Source organism: Staurois parvus, unplaced genomic scaffold, assembly GCF_062004578.1.
Source record: "Staurois parvus isolate SC_StPar_1 unplaced genomic scaffold, SC_StPar_1.0 ptg000011l, whole genome shotgun sequence".
In the NCBI taxonomy this organism is placed as follows: domain Eukaryota; kingdom Metazoa; phylum Chordata; class Amphibia; order Anura; family Ranidae; genus Staurois; species Staurois parvus.
This window is the reverse complement of record NW_028317807.1, coordinates 30,284,690-30,303,486: the sequence shown is the minus strand read 5'-3', so window position 1 is coordinate 30,303,486 and position 18,797 is coordinate 30,284,690. Positions and strand designations below refer to the sequence as shown.

Here is an 18,797-nt window from a genome sequence, read left to right as displayed (position 1 = left end):
TTTGGTTTCTTTATTTCAGCCTTTAAGCTGAGAGCAAGAAATCTATACACGTACGTACCAGCTTAAAATATGACAAAGACAAAACTTTTTTTATTTTTTTAATAGTGGAGAGGGATTAGAACACCTATTATATTTTTATTGCTGTTGGTGCCCACATTAAGGAGATTTCCCCTCCTCTATTTGTCCTGTTTACCTTTATAATTGAAAGTGAAAGTAAAAGAAAATCCTAGTTCTGGTGACCTGGGGGGCCCCAAAGGATTTACTCTCACTGCTTGTTTTGGCTGTGGGACAGGAAGTGACAGTAAATCTCTCTAATGGGACACAGATGGCAAAAAAATGTTGGGTTATAACCTTCCCTAACTATGACCAAAATGAAAAAAAAAAGTCCTATAGTTCTACTTTAAGTCTGCTCACGGAGGTATATTACTGCTCTTGAGGTTTCCAATAACTTTTCATAAACCTGCAATGACATAAGAAGGGAAGTGGCGTGTAGAATGTAATTCTCCATCACTTGCATGTTTTAAAAGTGCTGGGACCCAGGAAAATTATTTATTTACTAATACATGTGTTACATTGAAAACAATTTTCCTGCTTCAATTTTTACTTAATAAGCAGATCATCTACATATATAAATACAGATACAAATTAAGAATGTTTTTGACATTCTCTTTTACGATTTGGACTGAACTGAGGATTTAGAGCAAAAAACTTTTAGAAATGAAAAAAAACAGCTAAGTGGACTACCTGGGGCAGTACAACAGAAAATATCCACTAAGTGCAAGGAAACTGTTAAAATGGAAAAAGGTCAAGCAAAAAATAGACAAAAAGGATTTATTAGTAAAGTTGCTGCTGTGAAAATCAGAAGGCTGGGTGCTGAAGATATGTAATGACTTCAGGTATGTCACTCAGTATTGAACTGACATTTTTCTTAACAATCTGTGCATTGGGAGCATTTATTGTTCTTTGTAAACTGTGAATGCCCATGAGTGAAGCAGCATAAATATACTGGTTTTCTTGCATACAGTATTTTTTAAGGGTTTTTGCAAATTTGGTGGCATTTGCTACCAATTTGCTATGCCACTCTCATGTATATTACTCATGTAGTGTTTATCCCCAGAGGGGCTGCTGAAAATCACCCAGGTCCCCTTACCAGTTCAGAGGCTGCCAGACTCAGATACCAGTTCCAAGTACACTGACAAACACAGGCTCAGTCTAGGGAATGTCTTTTTGTAGATTTATTGCAATACTTCAAACAGGGGAGAGCGATGAGGGTACAGGATACTTTGAAATGCTAAATAGGTACAGGAGAACAGTCTCTTAATCACAAATCTGTTAGCAGCAGCTTTGATTGGAGGTAGAGAGGATAGCCAGATAATCTGAGACTCTGTATGAGCAGTTCCAGTCCTTGCAGCAACTTCTGGCATCCAACCCCCTGCCGATGGGGTCTGCGGGCAGGGGAGCTCATTATCATCAGGGTACCCTTTAAATAAGGATGCTGCCCCTCCTTGTGAATGAGTAAGGGTTACTTGTATCCCTACCCATTCACTAAAGGGTTAAATTGAGTAAAAAAGAGAACAGTCTTTAGAAAAATTCTTTTATTTAAGAAAACAAAAACATTTTTGATAAGCCAAAAAAATTGGTCCATCGGTGTAATCCATCATCAATCATGGCATACAGCGTTGTCACAATGATGCCGACTCGCCGAAATAAAAAAAGAACCACTGCCCACCGACCTGTTCGCATCTGCCGAGCACTCTCCACAATCTGACATTGGCCGGTCAGATGTAAACAATTGGGTGGAGCTAGCGGTGATGTCACCACTAGCTCTGCCCAGTTGTGCTGTGATTGGCCAAAGCATTGCACCTGACCTGTGGCCAATCACAATGCACTGTGAGAGTACAGTGCATTGTGGGGTACAGTGGGTAAACAGTCCTCCAAACGCCCTTACCGTTCATGTGTTCACCGAAGACATGATCTACCAATGTTCAAGTCGAACTTACGTTTGACTCAAACATCCAGCCCATCACTACTTTTAATACACACATAACTCTGTGTCAGTCATCTTTGGTTTACTGGCTTTGAGATAGCTCTTAATATACAAGTTCATAGCTGTATATACTGCAAATACTGTATAATACTGTATAACTAGACAATCTACAATTTCTGGGGAAATTGTGTAAAGTGTTCTTGCCGCAACCTTTACCAAATGATTGATGAAATGTAAGCAGGGCACATTGCAAGCCTGATAGTGAGAAATGCATTTCAGCTTGTATTTTGAAGCTCACAGTCCAGCCTCGTGAGTCATCTGCCTCTTGAGTGACCTTTGGTTGCTGCACCTGGAGAGGGCGGAGTAGGCTCACTGTGCTGAGACAGCTGGGTTGCTATGACAACTCACTCTGAGAGGAATGTCAGCATGACTGTTCTAAACAGGCTTTTTAAACTTGCCAAGTTCAATTGCGTGCTAAAATTAGTATTAATTAAATATTAAAGAAAAGAAACATAGTGTCTTCTCCGGGATATCAATTATTTATTTTTATTTTTATTTATTATATTTTATTTTATTTTATTTTATTTTAATTTTAATTTTATTTTTATTTTAATTTTAATTTTAATTTTAATTTTTATTTTATTTTATATTTTATTTTTAATTTTATTTTAATTTTATTTTAATTTTATTTTTATTTATTTTTTTTTTTATTTTTTTTTTATTTTTTTTTTTATTTTAATTTTATTTTAATTTTATGTTAATTTTAATTTTATTTTTATTTTAATTTTAATTTTATTTTATTTTTAATTTTATTTTTTTTTTATTTTAATTTAATTTTTATTTTATTTTTATCCAGACTGAATAATAATACCATCTCATTTATACAGAAGGAACTGTCATTCCCACTGCAAATATTTTTTATTTATATTTTTCATTCATAGTTTTTGTTTTTTCACATTGATAAATTAATTTATTTTATATATTTACACAAATCATATATTTAAGTATAATTAATTGATGTAATTATTTGATTATCGGTGGTACACTTATGAATTCATTATATCACATAAGGTAGAATATATTGGAGCGCGGTACACTACTGGCATTCGTGAACATTTTTAGTGACAGCAGGGTTAGCTGAACGTTTTGATATAAGATATGTGTAGGTGGGCTTGATAATGACATAGTTATGGCAGTTTACAAATCATGTTCTGATTTTTCCTTCCACATTGCAGCTTTCTCACTCTAATGTGACTCAGCTGCCCCCTGAGTGACCTTTGGTTGCACCTGTTACCTCAGTCAGTCACAGGTGTGTGACAAATTCTGCTCTAAACAGGCTGTTTAAACTTGCCAAGTTCACTGGCGATTGCCATTTTCAAACGCTTGTAGTTTTAAAAGTATAAATGCTACCGTGAAAAGGTTTATATTGCGACAATCACAAGAAAAAGACCTAAATTTTGATGTATAGTATGTCTCTGCAATATTAAAAATGAAGGCACAGTCGCAGTTTAAAAACGTCCCTTAAAATGTCTGGTGTCTAGAGTGGAGTTTCAATGAAAGTCAATGGGAGGTGTGAGGTCCAAACAAATGGTCATATTGTGAAAACTATCAGGAGTATGGCTTAGCCGTGAACATTTTTAGTGACAGCAGGGTTAGCTGAACGTTTTGATATAAGATATGTGTAGGTGGGCTTGAAAATGAAAGAGTGATGGCAGTTTACAAATCATGTTCTGATTTTTCTGATTTTTCCTTTGCACACTCTAGCTGTGCTGTGCTGCTCAATGCATTCCTATGGGAAAATTTCACCGCAAAAACCGCGATATTTCTTGAACGATTCGGCGAAACGTTCTACAAAGTAATAGCAATCCGATCGGGATCAATGCGCACGTTTTGATATATTACTTGTCTTTGTAGTGTAAAAACTGTGGGAGGAGTTAGCGTGGCAAATATGGCTATAATAAGAATAAGAACTAGACAATCTACAATTTCTGGGGAAATTGTGTAAAGTGTTCTTGCCGCAACCTTTACCAAATGATTGATGAAATGTAAGCAGTGCACATTGCAAGCCTGATAGTGAGAAATGCATTTCAGCTTGTATTTTGAAGCTCACAGTCCAGCCTCGTGAGTCATCTGCCTCTTGAGTGACCTTTGGTTGCTGCACCTGGAGAGGGCGGAGTAGGCTCACTGTGCTGAGACAGCTGGGTTGCTATGACAACTCACTCTGAGAGGAATGTCAGCATGCCTGTTCTAAACAGGCTTTTTAAACTTGCCAAGTTCAATTGCGTGCTAAAATTAGTATTAATTAAATATTAAAGAAAAGAAACATAGTGTCTTATCCGGGATATCAATTATTTATTTTTATTTTATTTTTTTTTTTATTTTAATTTTAATTTTTATTTTATTTTATTTTTAATTTTATTTTTATTTTAATTTAATTTTAATTTTATGTTAATTTTAATTTTATTTTTATTTTTATTTTATTTTAATTTTAATTTTATGTTAATTTTATTTTTATTTTATTTTAATTTTATTTTATTTTTAATTTTATTTTTATTTTAATTTTATTTTTATTTTATGTTATTTTAATTTTATTTTTATTTTAATTTTTTTTTATTTTAATTTTAATTTTTATTTTATTTTATTTTTAATTTTATTTTTATTTTAATTTTAATTTTTATTTTATTTTATTTTATTTTTATTTTATTTTTACTTTTATTTTAATTTAATTTTAATTTTATGTTAATATAATTTTTTTTTTTATTTTAATTTTATTTTTATTTTAATTTTATGTTAATTTTAATTTTATGTTAATTTTGATTTTATTTTTATTTTATTTTAATTTAATTTTATTTTTAATTTTATTTTTATTTAATTTTTTATTTTAATTTTAATTTTTTTATTTTAATTTTTATTTTTATTTTTAATTTTATTTTAATTTTAGTTTTATTTTTTTTTTATTTTAATTTAATTTTTATTATATTTTTATTTTTATCCAGACTGAATAATAATACCATCTCATTTATACAGAAGGAACTGTCATTCCCACTGCAAATATTTTTTATTTATTTTAATTTTAATTTAATTTTTATTTTATTTTTCATTTTATTTTTATTTTAATTTTTAATTTTATTTTTATTTTAATTTTATTTTATTTTATTTTTTTATTTTAATTTTATTTTATTTTTATCCAGACTGAATAATAACACCATCTCATTTATACAGAAGGAACTGTCATTCCCACTGCAAATATTTTTTATTTTTTATTTATATTTTGCATTCATAGTTTTTGTTTTTTCACATTGATAAATTAATTTATTTTATATATTTACACAAATCATATATTTAAGTATAATTAATTGATGTAATTATTTGATTATCGGTGGTACACTTATGAATTCATTATATCACATAAGGTAGAATATATTGGAGCGCGGTACACTACTGGCATCCGTGAACATTTTTAGTGACAGCAGGGTTAGCTGAACGTTTTGATATAAGATATGTGTAGGTGGGCTTGAAAATGACATAGTTATGGCAGTTTACAAATCATGTTCTGATTTTTCCTTTCACACTGCAGCTTTATCACTCTAATGTGACTCAGCTGCCCCCTGAGTGACCTCTGCTTGCACCTGTTACCTCAGTCAGTCACAGGTGTGTGAGAAGGTCTGCTCTAAACAGGCTGTTTAAACTTGCCAAGTTCACTGGCGATTGCCATTTTCAAACGCTTGTAGTTTTAAAAGTATAAATGCTACCGTGAAAAGGTTTATATTGCGACAATCACAAGAAAAAGGCCTAAATTTTGATGTATAGTATGTCTCTGCAATATTAAAAATGAAGGCACAGTCGCAGTTTAAAAACGTCCCTTAAAATGTCTGGTGTCTAGAGTGGAGTTTCAATGAAAGTCAATGGGAGGGGTGATGTGCAAACAAATGGTCATATTCTGAAAACTATCAGGAGTATGGCTTAGCCGTGAACATTTTTAGTGACAGCAGGGTTAGCTGAACGTTTTGATATAAGATATGTGTAGGTGAGCTTGAAAATGAAAGAGTGATGGCAGTTTACAAATCATGTTCTGATTTTTCTGATTTTTCCTTTGCACACTCTAGCTGTGCTGTGCTGCTCAATGCATTCCTATGGGAAAATTTCGCCGCAAAAACCGCGATATTTCTTGAACGATTCGGCGAAACGTTCTACAAAGTAATAGCAATCCGATCGGGATCAATGCGCACGTTTTGATATATTACTTGTCTTTGTAGTGTAAAAACTGTGGGAGGAGTTAGCGTGGCAAATATGGCTATAATAAGAATAAGAATAAGAATATATATGTGAGATAACAATAAGTGTTCCTTGCTATGCAAGAACACTTAATAATGGTGTCACCTTACCTGAGTTAGGGTCTGAATTACTAATTTACTGGAGTTTTGTTACATTAGACTGTATTCACTTCATTTACTCAATCAAGATCAGAAACAATAGAAAAATATCTTCATCAGATTGGGGCATTTGAAGTATGCACACAATAGCGTGAAAATTACTTTTTTATAAGGACTTTTTTTATTGAAGCTGATCTTTAGGGTCTGTGCTGTCAGGATACTTCCCGGAAGCTCAATGAAGCACAGTCTACATTTAAGAAGTCTGCTTCTTGTTATGGTTGGTCTCTGTATTATTTGAAAGATCTATAGTTCTTACATGCATGTTTGTGTAAATACTGGGCATGCTGTATGCCATAAAATTACCTGGGGGTAAGTGATTGTTTTTCTTTCAGATGAGTAATAAGGAGACTGACAGGTACAGAGACACTAAATGATATTTTTTTAAGTATTGATCTTATTGTATCATGACTATTTTACATTTTTTATGGGTATTTTACACTGAACTATCAGTACATTAAAGAAGCAGCATAGCAATAAAAACATAGATATGGTGGTGCTGACATTTTATTAGTCCTATTTTTTTCTGCATATATAACATATATTGTAATGTATAGGAATGTAATATTATTCTAAGGGAAGAAACATGGAAAAGTCCAGTATGAGTAGTAATACTTATAATGAAGGTCTTTGTTCTTCATCACCTTCATAATCATAAAATTGCTATATTGCCTGTACTAAATTACTAATTCTTTGTTTTCTAGGGTATCTGGGTTCCAGAAGGGGAAACAGTAAAAATCCCTGTCGCAATTAAAATCCTGAATGAAACAACTGGACCTAAAGCCAATGCAGAATTCATGGATGTAAGTAACACTGTTTGATAGAAATATATGCAAAATTACATAATTATATATTTGTCTCAGACTTTAAGCAATAGAAATAAATGTTTGCCTCACCGACAAGAAAAATTCAGCTCAGGCGCCTCTTCCTCTAGCTATTTACAAAAAAGGATTGAGATGTATACCAGTCAGCCTTCCATCAATAGTATGTAAGGTATTTGAGGGAATGGTAAGGGTCTCTATTTAGAAATGTGTCTGTGATAAATGTATCATAAGTGATGAGCATGGATTTTTGAAATACCATTCTTGTAAAACCAACATGTTATCATTCTATGAGGAAGTAGGTAAGAAATTGGAACACCAGTAGATGTAGTTTATCTAGATTTTGAAAAAGCATTTGGTAATGTACCTCATAAATGTTTAAACTTTAAAATAAAGTCTGTTGGAGTTGATGAAACTATGTGTACATAGATAGGCAACTGGTTACATGAATTGGTCCAAAGAGTAGTGATAAATAACTCATTCTCTGATAGGTCTAAAGCTGTGAGTGGTATGCCCAAGGTTCTGTTTTGGGGCCAGTGCTGTTCAATGTGTTTAATAATGAAATAGAGATTGGAATTAAGAGCTCAGTTTAAATGTTTGCTGAAGACACCAAATTATGAAAGGAAATACATTTGGCACTGGATGTACTGTAGCATCATTACTAGAAGACCTTTATAAAATAGAAGGTTGGGCAGCTACATGTCAGATGAGGTTCAATATTGAAAAATATAAAGTTGTGCAATGTACTTGGGTGCCCAAAATACACTTGCAAAATACATATGAGGAAGGGCTCCCCTGGGAGAATCAGTGATGGAAAAGGATCTGGGAATGCTTGTAGAGCACAGACTTGGCAATAGCATTCAATGCCAAGCTGCAGATAACAAAGTTAGCAATATACCCTCATGCAATAAAAAGGGAATACTTTCCAGAGATAAATCAATAATTCTACCCCTTTACGAAACACTGGCTCAGCCTCATCTTGGAGATACAATCCAATTTTAGTCACAAATCCTTAGGGAAGACTTTATTGAATGAGAGAGAGTTCAGTGAAGGGCAACAAAATTAATAAAGGGGATGGAGGACCTCAGCTATGGAAATTGATTACATAAATGACTTATTCACTCTGGATAAGAGGCACTTAAGAGGGTGTATGATTATAATGTACAAGTATATAAAAGGTGACTTCAGTAACTGTAATAAACTATTTACTGTAAGGTCCCTGAAGAGGGCCACAATTTGAGGTTAGATGACAGGGGGTTTAACCTTAGATTTCACAAAGGATTATTTACTGTTGGAACAGTAAAAATATGGAACTCCCACCCCCAGAAAGTTGTACTAGCTGAGAGTCTCATAAACTTCAAAAAACATTCAGATGCCGTTCTCATGAAGAAGCATATACAGGTCTATGGGCGTTGCTAGAGAATAAAAAGCACACATGCATACACACATGTAGGTTGAACTGGATGGAGCTGTGTCTTTTTTTAACAATTTCAGCTATGTAATCAACTCCACAAAATTGGTAAGAATGATATAAAGGCTGAGCATTTTGTTGTACATAGACAAGTGTGGTTTGTAAATGTCCTGGTTGTAACCAATTTCTGTTGGACCCGCTGGGCTCCAGGAATTGATGGCTGTTATAGGTAGAAGGGCACACCTAGACTACAGCATCTTTCAAAGATGATGTGGCCCAATGCCATTTATTTCCTTTGCTCTTGAATGTTTGTGCTGTTGCCCTCTTCTTGTCTGATTTCTCAGTTATGCACTAACCCATATGACCATGCCTGGCCTAAAAATGGGTTGTTTTATATATTTGTCAATTTGGAGCTATGATTTGGTCAGCTGTCACCATTTATCAGACACACAGAGTTCAGAGCTAGTCGCAGATCATCAGGAACAGGTAACAATCTGGAGTTAGGGAAAGCAACAGAGAAGTGAAATCTGAAAGACAGACTGAGATCAGAACCCCTGGGGACAGTTCCTGAACAAGTCAAAAGATTTTGAAGAGTCCCTATGTTAGTCTCGTACCATATAACATCACAAATGTGCCTGCTGCATGTTTTTGGAGAAAATGCACCCAGTCAGAAAGAGAATGATAACAAGAGTAGTCTCCCAGATGACCAGAGTACTGCATCCTGCACTTGGTAAGGTGGTTGAAAGAATGTTAACGTCACTAATCATACAGCATCTTCTTTTCTATGGATTTAGTGAAAGTCATGGAAATTCTGAAAGATAATCAGGCCTATAGCTTTTGACCATATGTGTGAAAAATTTACCAAACCAGTCAATATAAATACAGGTTTGTTCAGAAATGTCAGTAGGCTAGCATAGGTCTTTTAATGACAAAAACATATTAAAGCATATGTCTGACAAAATCTTTTTTGGATCAAGCATGATCCAGGGCCCCCTTGGAGACTTTTCCCCTTAGAGATAATAATGTGTAGATAATAAAGGTTTCAAAATACTGTGCAAGTGAGGGAAAATATCTAAAAGCTAAACAGACATATATACTATGTAAATATGTGTGTGTATATATATATATTGTGACAGTATGAACGGCAAAGTGATGGATGGAAGATATGTGTCACCTCGCATTAGATCATACTGTGAGGTGTAAGGTGGAGTCCACTCCGGGTTTAGGGGCCACAATGGCAGAGGTGGTTCCAAACCAGAGTTTGGACTCCACTAATGACCACCAACAGGTGATACAAAAAGGGCAGGGCTGGAGCAAGGAGTTGCTCGTGGCCTGGGACTCAGAGAGGTATTCTGAGAGAGCTGTGTGTGTACTATACCTACAAGAAAAGGTTTGCTGTTATTTTGTTTTGGTGACAGGGAGAAGCCCTTCACCTCTGAGAGAGGAATCATCTTCTGTTTAGTTAGTGCCTGGATGGCAAGGGTTTATTTTGATGTTTTGTTTATTTTCTTGCAAACCTTTTTAATAAAACTGACAACAAGTCAGATTTTGACGAAAGCCTGCTGTGCGGTCTACCTTTGTCCCAGGGAAGGAGATCCCCCACCTGAGCTAACCCCACAACATATATATATATATATATATATATATATATATATATATACCACCAGAATAAATTAAAACAAAACAATCCAAATTAATATGAAGTGCAGACTTTCAGCTTTAATTCAAGGGGTTGAACATAAATATCAAGTACAAATTTTAGGAACTGTATCCATTTTTATACACAGTCCCTCCATTTTCAGGGGCTCAGATGTCATTGGACAAATGAATATAATCATAAATAAAATGTTCATTTTTAATATTTTGTTGAGCATCCTTTCCTGGCAATGACTGCCTGAAGTCTGGAACCCATGGACATTACCAAAGACTGGATTAACTCCTTTCTGATGCTTTGCCAGGCTCTAACTGCAGCTGTATTCAGTTGTTCTTTGTTTGTGGGTCTTTCTGCCTTTAGTTTTGCCTTCAGCAAGTGAAATGCATGCTCAATTGGGTTGAGATCAGGTGATTGACTCGGCCATTGCAGAATATTCCACTTCTTTTCCTTCAAAAGCTCCTGTGTTGCTTTTGCTGTGTGTTTTGGATCATTATCCATGTGTACTGTGAAGCGCTGTCCAATCAACTTTGCTGCATTTGGCTGAATCTGGGCTGACAGTATATCTGTAGACACTGCAGAATTTATCCGGCTGCTTCTGTCTTCTGTCAAATCATCAATAAACACCAACGACCTAGTGCCGCTGGAAGCCATGCACGTCCAATGCCATCACACTGCCTCCACCATGTTTTATAGATGATGTGTGCTTTGGATCATGAGTTGTTCCAAGCCTTCTCCACACTTTTTTCTTTCCATCATTTTAGTACAGATTAATCTTTCATCCATCCAAAGAATGCTTTTTCAGAACTGGTCTGGCTTTTTTAGATGTTTTTTGGCAAAGTGTAATCTGGCTTTTCTATTCTTCAGGCTTATGAATGGTTTACATCTTGTGGTGAACCCTCTGTATTTACTCTTGTGAAGTCTTCTCTTGATTGTAGACTTTGACAATGATACGCCCACCTCCTGGAGAGTGTCCTTCTCTTGTCTGGATATCGTGAATGGATTTTTCTTTACAATAGAGAGGATCCTAGGATCATGCACCACCATTGTCTTCTGTGGACATCCATGCCTTTTTATGTTGTTGAGCTCACCAGTGCGTTCTTCTTTTGTTTCGTGTTTGAAGCCTTACAATGGCCTGTTTCACTTGCATGGACAGCTCCTTTGAACACATGATGTAGGTTCACAGCAATAGATTCCAAATGCAAATTCCACACTTAAAATCAACTCCAGACCTTTTACCTGTTTAATAGATGAAGAAATAACGAAGGAGTAGCCAACACCTGGCCATGAAACAGCTATTGATTCAATTGTCCAATTACTTTTGGTTCCTTAAAAAAGGGAGGATGGCTACTCTTAAGAACTGTAATTCCTAAACCCTTCCACCAATTTGGATGTACATACCCTCTAATTAAACCTGAGGGTATGCACTTTCAGCCCATATCCATTATCTAACTATAGCTTGAATATGTTTTGGTAAATACCTGAAAAAAATCTAAAATTGTGTCTGTGTCCAAATATATATGGACCTAACTGTATAAATAGTATATGTGAGCGGACCAGAGCACCCTGAGGATAGGTAAATATACGCATCTTCTTTCTACAGGGTAGATTGAATAGGAGTTAGAAGGGGGGGTGGGAGCTATTTTAGGTTTAGTTAGAGATAGCCTGGAATTCTATTTTAAATCTGTTGGCTAACCTGATACTAACACCATTCCCCCACCTGAAGTCTAAGACCCCATTCATACCTGGACAATCTGAAGCTCCCCAGAAGCATTTGACACTCAGACTTTCATTATATTCAATGCTACCTGTCCATAGCTGTAGCTTGAAGCTCGTCGCTCGAAAAAGTACATGAGCTTCTTTGGAGCAGAATTGCATGTTTTAGCCCTAATAGACTTCAACTGGAGTGCCTGCAAAATGTGTGTAACATGCATTTTTTTCACATTTTCTTGCCTAGTATGTAGCTTTCTATTGCCTAAGTATAGAAATAAAATGCTCAAGCCTGAAAGGCGCATAAAAATGCCTGTACAAATGTACAAAAAAATGCCCTAATGACCAAAGATGCCCAGCTCAAGTATGACTGGGGCCTAACACATAGCCTAAGACGTAATAAAACACGTAAAAATAACCCTAAATCTAGCTCTTAAACTAAACCCTTTCCTCAGCTATTAACCTAATTCATTAAAAAATTACTGTTAACACTTAGCCTGAGCCCAGCATTGCCCTGTAGGATCTCATCATAAAAATAGTCACTAAGAGTTCTTTTTATTAAAAAAAAATGTTGTGCAAATGTCTCAAGCATTTACACAGCCGTCAAAAATGATACCCTTATTTTGCATAAGATGCCTATTTCCTATAATTGTCAGCTCTATCTACCTGCCACCATTTCTGAAATACCTCAGTCAAGGAAATACCAAATTATGGCCACTAGATGGAGCTGGTGATCATAGGAAATAAACATATTGTGCAAGATACAGGGATTAATTTGCCTGAAACATTTTGCACAATTATTTTTTTATAAATAGACCTCCTTGAGTTAATCCTAACCCCTGACCCTGATTGAATCTCTGGCATATACCTTTATGCCTAACAGTAATTTAGTTCTGTGTGCATACTTGAAATACTAGTACCGCTACCTTCTCTGGACTGAGCTCTCACAGTGGCAAGATTTTGGTGCTGAAAAGTACTGATCCAGTAAACTATGAGTCACACATGATCTCTACCATGCAGGGGACAGTAAAGCCTTGGTCTAAATCACCTAGCATGTGAATACAGCAGAAAACCTATGCAAAAAGAGCATATTAACAGCCCAGCAATTTCTAAGATTATGTATTCACTTTTATGCTGTTTTTCCTATTCAAGAAATAATGCATTAATAATTTCATGTCAAGGTGGTCTGTAATTTAGAACAAATCAATACATTGCAGACAATGGAGTGTTTAATCTGACAAGTGACTCTGACATAATCATCCCCTTTTGTATACACAATGAACTGGCATCAATCATTATGGAAAATTCAGAACCTTTAATGACGAGTAAGGCATCAGCTTGTCATTTTCATTAATGAGGAATCACAATGTTCCACAGGCGTTAGGATATAAAGGTAACAGTGTACTTCCAATGTATTAAAACATTCCTGAGTACTAAATTCCTATTATGGGAAGCTTCATCAAGTCCCACCATGCATTTATAGAGGATAGAGTAAAGGAGAATTGGTGACACCTGTATCAGTGGCAACTGTCAAATGTGACTTTCCTCTCACTGTGAATTTTTCTGTTTGGAATCGGTGTTCTCATTGCAGAGATCAGGTGTGTCCTCTACTGAGTTAGACCTATATGTTTGCAGTCAGCAAAGCTTGTGCTGCCTGATGATTGGAAAGCTCTAGCTCTGACTCAGAAGGTGTCAGATATCTGCAGAGAGGCCACTGCTTCAACAAAGAAATCAAGGGACTTTCTCTACAGCATACTGGCAGATGATAGTCTTTTTAACTCAAGCTGTAGCTACCATCTAAAGACAACAAAACATGACATTTAGAACAACTATTATTTTGATCCTTCGGGGGTATATTTAGCTAATTTAATCTGAAAGTTTAGTAAGGCTTCAGGGGCACAGTCTACCTTTAGCATAGAGTGATAAATGCACCCACATTAAAGTGGAACATTAATCAGAATATTAACTCCTGCTAGGTCACTTCTTTTTGGTCCTTTTTGCAGGTATAGCTATGTAAAACATTATAAATAGGTGTCTATACTACAGTATTTAAAATCTAGTAATACATTCTCTCACCCTGCTCTGCACATGCTCAGTTGCTCTATTTTTAGGCACTGTGCCTAATTTGTAGAGGCCGATCTGGTGACAACCTAAAGATGTACTGCTGATCAGGGGCTCTGGGCTTCCGCAAAATGGCAGCCTCCAGCAACACAACACAGGAACAATGCTGGAGGCAATTTACAGCACACACTAATTTTGGTAGCATAATTATTAATGTGGGATCTATGTTCCTTGCTAAAGAACATTCATTTTTATCAAATTGTCAGGGGTAAAGTTCCGCTTTAATAAAAATCAATGTCTATTTATTACATTTTTGCGTTGAAGCCTGCAGAGCATTGTAACCTCGTGTCAGTGCAATGCACAGGCTTCCAGCCCCAGGTGTATGAGGAGCTATGGACCTTCTGTTACGGGGCTGGAAAGAAGTAACAATGGACTACCAGTGCAGTGACATCACCACACTTGGGTGCCATTAGGATCTGTGAGCCCCTACTGCCACAGTGATAGATGGAACTTCCAGCCTTCTCACAGATGCCTGTGAATGGATGATGCGGTTGTGTGGTTGAAGTCAAGCACAGCCACACTAAATTAAAAAAAAAAATAACAAGATTCTTCAGGAAGAAGAACCCTGTGATTTAGTAGGTAGGGGGATTAAGCTAGTGGGGGTGTGAGGAATTTGACCATTTGGTTGGAGGTGGAGTATGCCTTCAAGCTTTTTTTTCCATTGTTTTTAAATTTAGTTTTGCCTGTATAATTCATTTGTTGCACAGCATAGTAAAGAAAAGTAGAGATTTTTTTCATCAAGACACACAGTCATGCAGCCTTCTGTGTGCTTATTAATTACCTTAAACACTGACTGTAGAAACACATTCTATTGTAGCTTGTAATTGTAACTGACCAGACAGGATAATTCCCAAGCATCCCAAGAATCAGAAAGAAATTACAGCATGTCTAATAAGAGGTATTTCATATGACCAACTTGCTGGAAAATTACAATGTAATGGTGAGACAGTCAGCGTTTACTTTGATTCTACAAACAGTAAAAACCTTATTGCGAGCTTGTATTCTCAGATTTTACAATGCATTTCATGTGGAAGAAGTGGACCATGGCTTTAGCACAAACTTTGCCATACTTTAGAGTTTAGACATCCATTTTGTATCTCTTTGTTATGCAGTTCAGTGTGATTTAAAAAAATGAACTATAAAATAAAATGAATTTAATAAATAAATAAAAGAACTCAAAACTAAGAAATGTAAAATTGTATACAATTAGGGAATGATCATTATGTCAGTCAACCTTGATCCCTGGTAAGGATTAAGGAATCTGCCTGGGCTTCATTTGTGAACCATTTTGCAAATCCTGCTTAAAGGAATTATAAAGGCACATTTTTTAAATTAAAGTTATACTTTCCTGCTCTGTGGTATTGCACAGAATGGTTATACTTACATCCTCTTCTGGGGTCCCCCGCCGCCACTGTCCGCTCATTCTCTTCTTCTGCATGTTCCCCCATAGCAAGTCCTGTGCTTATAAACCATAGACACACTCAGCCATGGCCCCCGCTCCTTCCTGACAGGATATGACTGACAGCAACAGGAGCCAATGGCTCCCACTGCTGCTTGTGTGTCCTGTAAGAAGAGAAAAGAACTGTTCGCTGTTTTTTTTTTTTTGTGGGGGGGGAGGCGGGACTGGTATTGGAACTTTTTAAATACATTTTGGCTGACTCTCTCCCAATCCCACATCCCTCCCTTTTCTCCTCCCCCTCATCTCTTTTTTTCTTCTCCCATCCTCTTACCTATTACCCTCTCACTTTTTGAATCAACAGCCTTTGATCCAATGTGATTAGAAATTCTCCCCTTTTGTTGAGAATCCTAATGCGATACACACCAGCTGACTTTTTATTGTACTATGCACTGCTTTAATTGTTCACACTTGCCTTTTCATATTTGTAAAAATCAACATCATCTACTGTTTTGAGGCCAAACATATCATGCACTGCATTGTGCATGTTAACTTTTCTCTTGTTTCAAAAACATTGAACAAGAAAACCAGAGAGAAGTAACTAGAACTAAGAGCAGTTCTTTCTATTAGCAACTGATCAGGATTCACCTTTTATTATTGGGAAATTGAACAAGGAATCTGAGTGGTACCTATTGGCCACAATTCAACTTTCCTTCCCACTTTCTTTTCTCCAGTTTTCAGTGCATTTGCTCATAGTGCTGTATGTATCAGGCAGAGAATAAAAAATGTGACCACAATTTGAAATGAGCTAAGACAGCCTTCAATCAGCTGAGGCATACCCCTTACATTCCCTTTTTTTGTCATCCAGCCCCATACATTGCCCATCTGTCATTCCATACTATTGAAATAGCATACATTGGATTGTACTGAGTATCTAATCTTTATGGAAATGCATGCTACTAGCTGCATACATAAGTTTGTTTTTACTGCTGCTTGATACACTGCCGTATGAGTGCTATAATATTAAGCCTGGGAAACCATAGTAAGCAATGTTTTTTTATGTGGTGGCTGGTTATGCTTGTGTGACTGAGTCTTAAAAAGTTAATGTCCACATTGAATAGCAGTTAAAACACATAAAAGATAAAATCTAGTAAATCATTCATGGATGAAAATGATCTGTCTAGATTATAACTAAAATGCAGTGTCACCTTAAAGTGGAACTAAACTTGACTAATAAAAACTGTGAGCAGGCAACTCTTTATTGCAGAAGAGATATGTTTACAGAATGTGCCTGCTTTCAATATTTAATGCTCATTGAGCTGCTCATGTACAGAATTACATCACTCCCTGCCTGGCCAATCAAGAGGCTCAAAAACAGGCACCCGGAAGAAGCTGCAGAGAAGAATACAGCGTCTGTTGAGACATTGAAAGTGATTGTAAACCCTGATTTTGTAAAACAACCCATTCAGTTTAAAATATAAATTAAGCCAAAACATTTGTGTATAGATATAAAAAACATTATAAATAACATTTTTACCATTTTTTTTATAAGTGATCATGTTTCCTCTGTTCTCAGTTGCATAAGAGCTGGGGGAAGGAGAAACAGCATTACAATGAACTTCCCTGGGAAAGGCTGTGTAGGGAAGGGGGGGGGGGCATATCAGGACAAGTCCGATCATTAGAGGAGTGCAGGTTGAGTTCACAACATAGCTAGAGAACATTTACTTTAACCACTGCATCTCTGGAATGTGGAGGTAAGCGTTGCAGTGAGTTTAGTTCTGCTTTAAAACTGAACTCCAGCCAGGAGCAATACAATATTATTATAAAGGTTATTTGTTACCTTTTGCAAAAATACTGTCCATTTGTTTATAAACTCTGTTTTACACTACTTTCTCTTCCTCCAACTTGCCCCTTTAGATTCTTTATTTCCTGCCTTGTGTGACCTGATGCTGCTGATTATTCCCAGTTGAGAAACAGCTCCTGATTGTGTTTCCTCCTCCTGGAGTTTACTGAAGCAAATCCGTGATTTGCATACTTCACCTCTCCTTTTGTGGTTGGGTTCTATCACCACAGCACTCAGTTGCGACCCACCCACAATTAAAGAACAGTCCTGAGCATTGCTCCCATGGACTTCAGTGAATTCCCATGATTTAATATGAAATATTGTTTTTATCTCTCTCAGTGGCACATGTTGCATATGATGGGTGCTGCTTGCCTAGAGTAATGTAAACCTGGTAGAAGGAGCTGATGACATCATGCAAAATAAAAACTTTGTTATAATTAAGTTTTTTTTTTCATATTTAAAAGCTTTTTTTATTGTGGATGTGGAAAGGGAGCAAAGGGTCAAAAGTGTCCAGTATCTTGGAGTTCAGCTATTTACAGAGCAACAGCACCATTGCCTTCCCATCAAACACCAATGGCCATGTGGTAGTGTATGCTGCTGATTTGGACCATTCCTTACCATTGGCAAAGCAGTTACTATCTTGATGACCATTACATAGGTTTGTGGAGCAGTTTATTTTTCCTTACAGCTGAACAAACAGCTTAATACAAAGATCAAATACATTTTTTTACCTTTATCTGGCCTGTCCAGAAATTTGCAGGGCTCTGCTAGAGTGAACAGTGATATTGGTGATCTGAGTTTTCTCCGCTGCAGATAAGCAATATAGAATGGTCACCTCTCTGCTGAAGGAGCAGCAGCAGAGTGATGATCCTTTCTCATTCTGCACTTATATTCCTTTTCAGCATATGAAGCAGAGCCTGAATGACTCAGAGTACTGCCTTTTCTCTCCCAGCCTAGTACAGTTCTGCTGTATAAGAGGTTGACTTTAAGACATATTCAAGGACTTATTCTAGTTGAGTTTAAAAAGACATTGAATGATTTTAAAATTAATATATACGTGCATTAAATGATGGTTTTTTTTTTAAATGTACCCAGAGTTCAATTTAACATCCTATCACAATAAACAGGGCATTGTTTCCAAAAAGAACATCTATATTTGCTTTCATGGATGTTCAGGAGAAAAATGGAACGTTTTGAAAGGTTCCAAAAAAATAGGTTTTTGAAAGCAATTTTTTTCAGCCGGGAAGCTTTTTATTAAAAGCATTCCGCTCCACATATGTTATAGGTTCAAGCATCCCCATCTAGCCCATTAAACATTTGATTTCCTCCTGTTTTTTTCATGTGATTCCTTTAAAAAATGGCATATCCTTGTTTCACCTTCGAGGAAAGTGCAATCTCTTAAGCGCACATGAAATCTCAAATACAAA

At 35.9% G+C, this 18,797-nt stretch overlaps 1 protein-coding gene across 2 annotated transcripts in view; it reads left to right on the top strand.

Moving 5' to 3' along the window:
* Positions 1-18,797, top strand: part of ERBB4 (erb-b2 receptor tyrosine kinase 4) — a 1,213,483-nt gene that overhangs the window by 999,392 nt on the left and 195,294 nt on the right. For both annotated transcript variants that reach the window (XM_089672264.1, XM_089672254.1), the window contains exon 19: positions 7,122-7,220. In XM_089672264.1, coding sequence (XP_089528390.1) covers positions 7,122-7,220 — 99 coding nt within the window. The remainder of the gene's footprint in view (positions 1-7,121; positions 7,221-18,797) is intronic.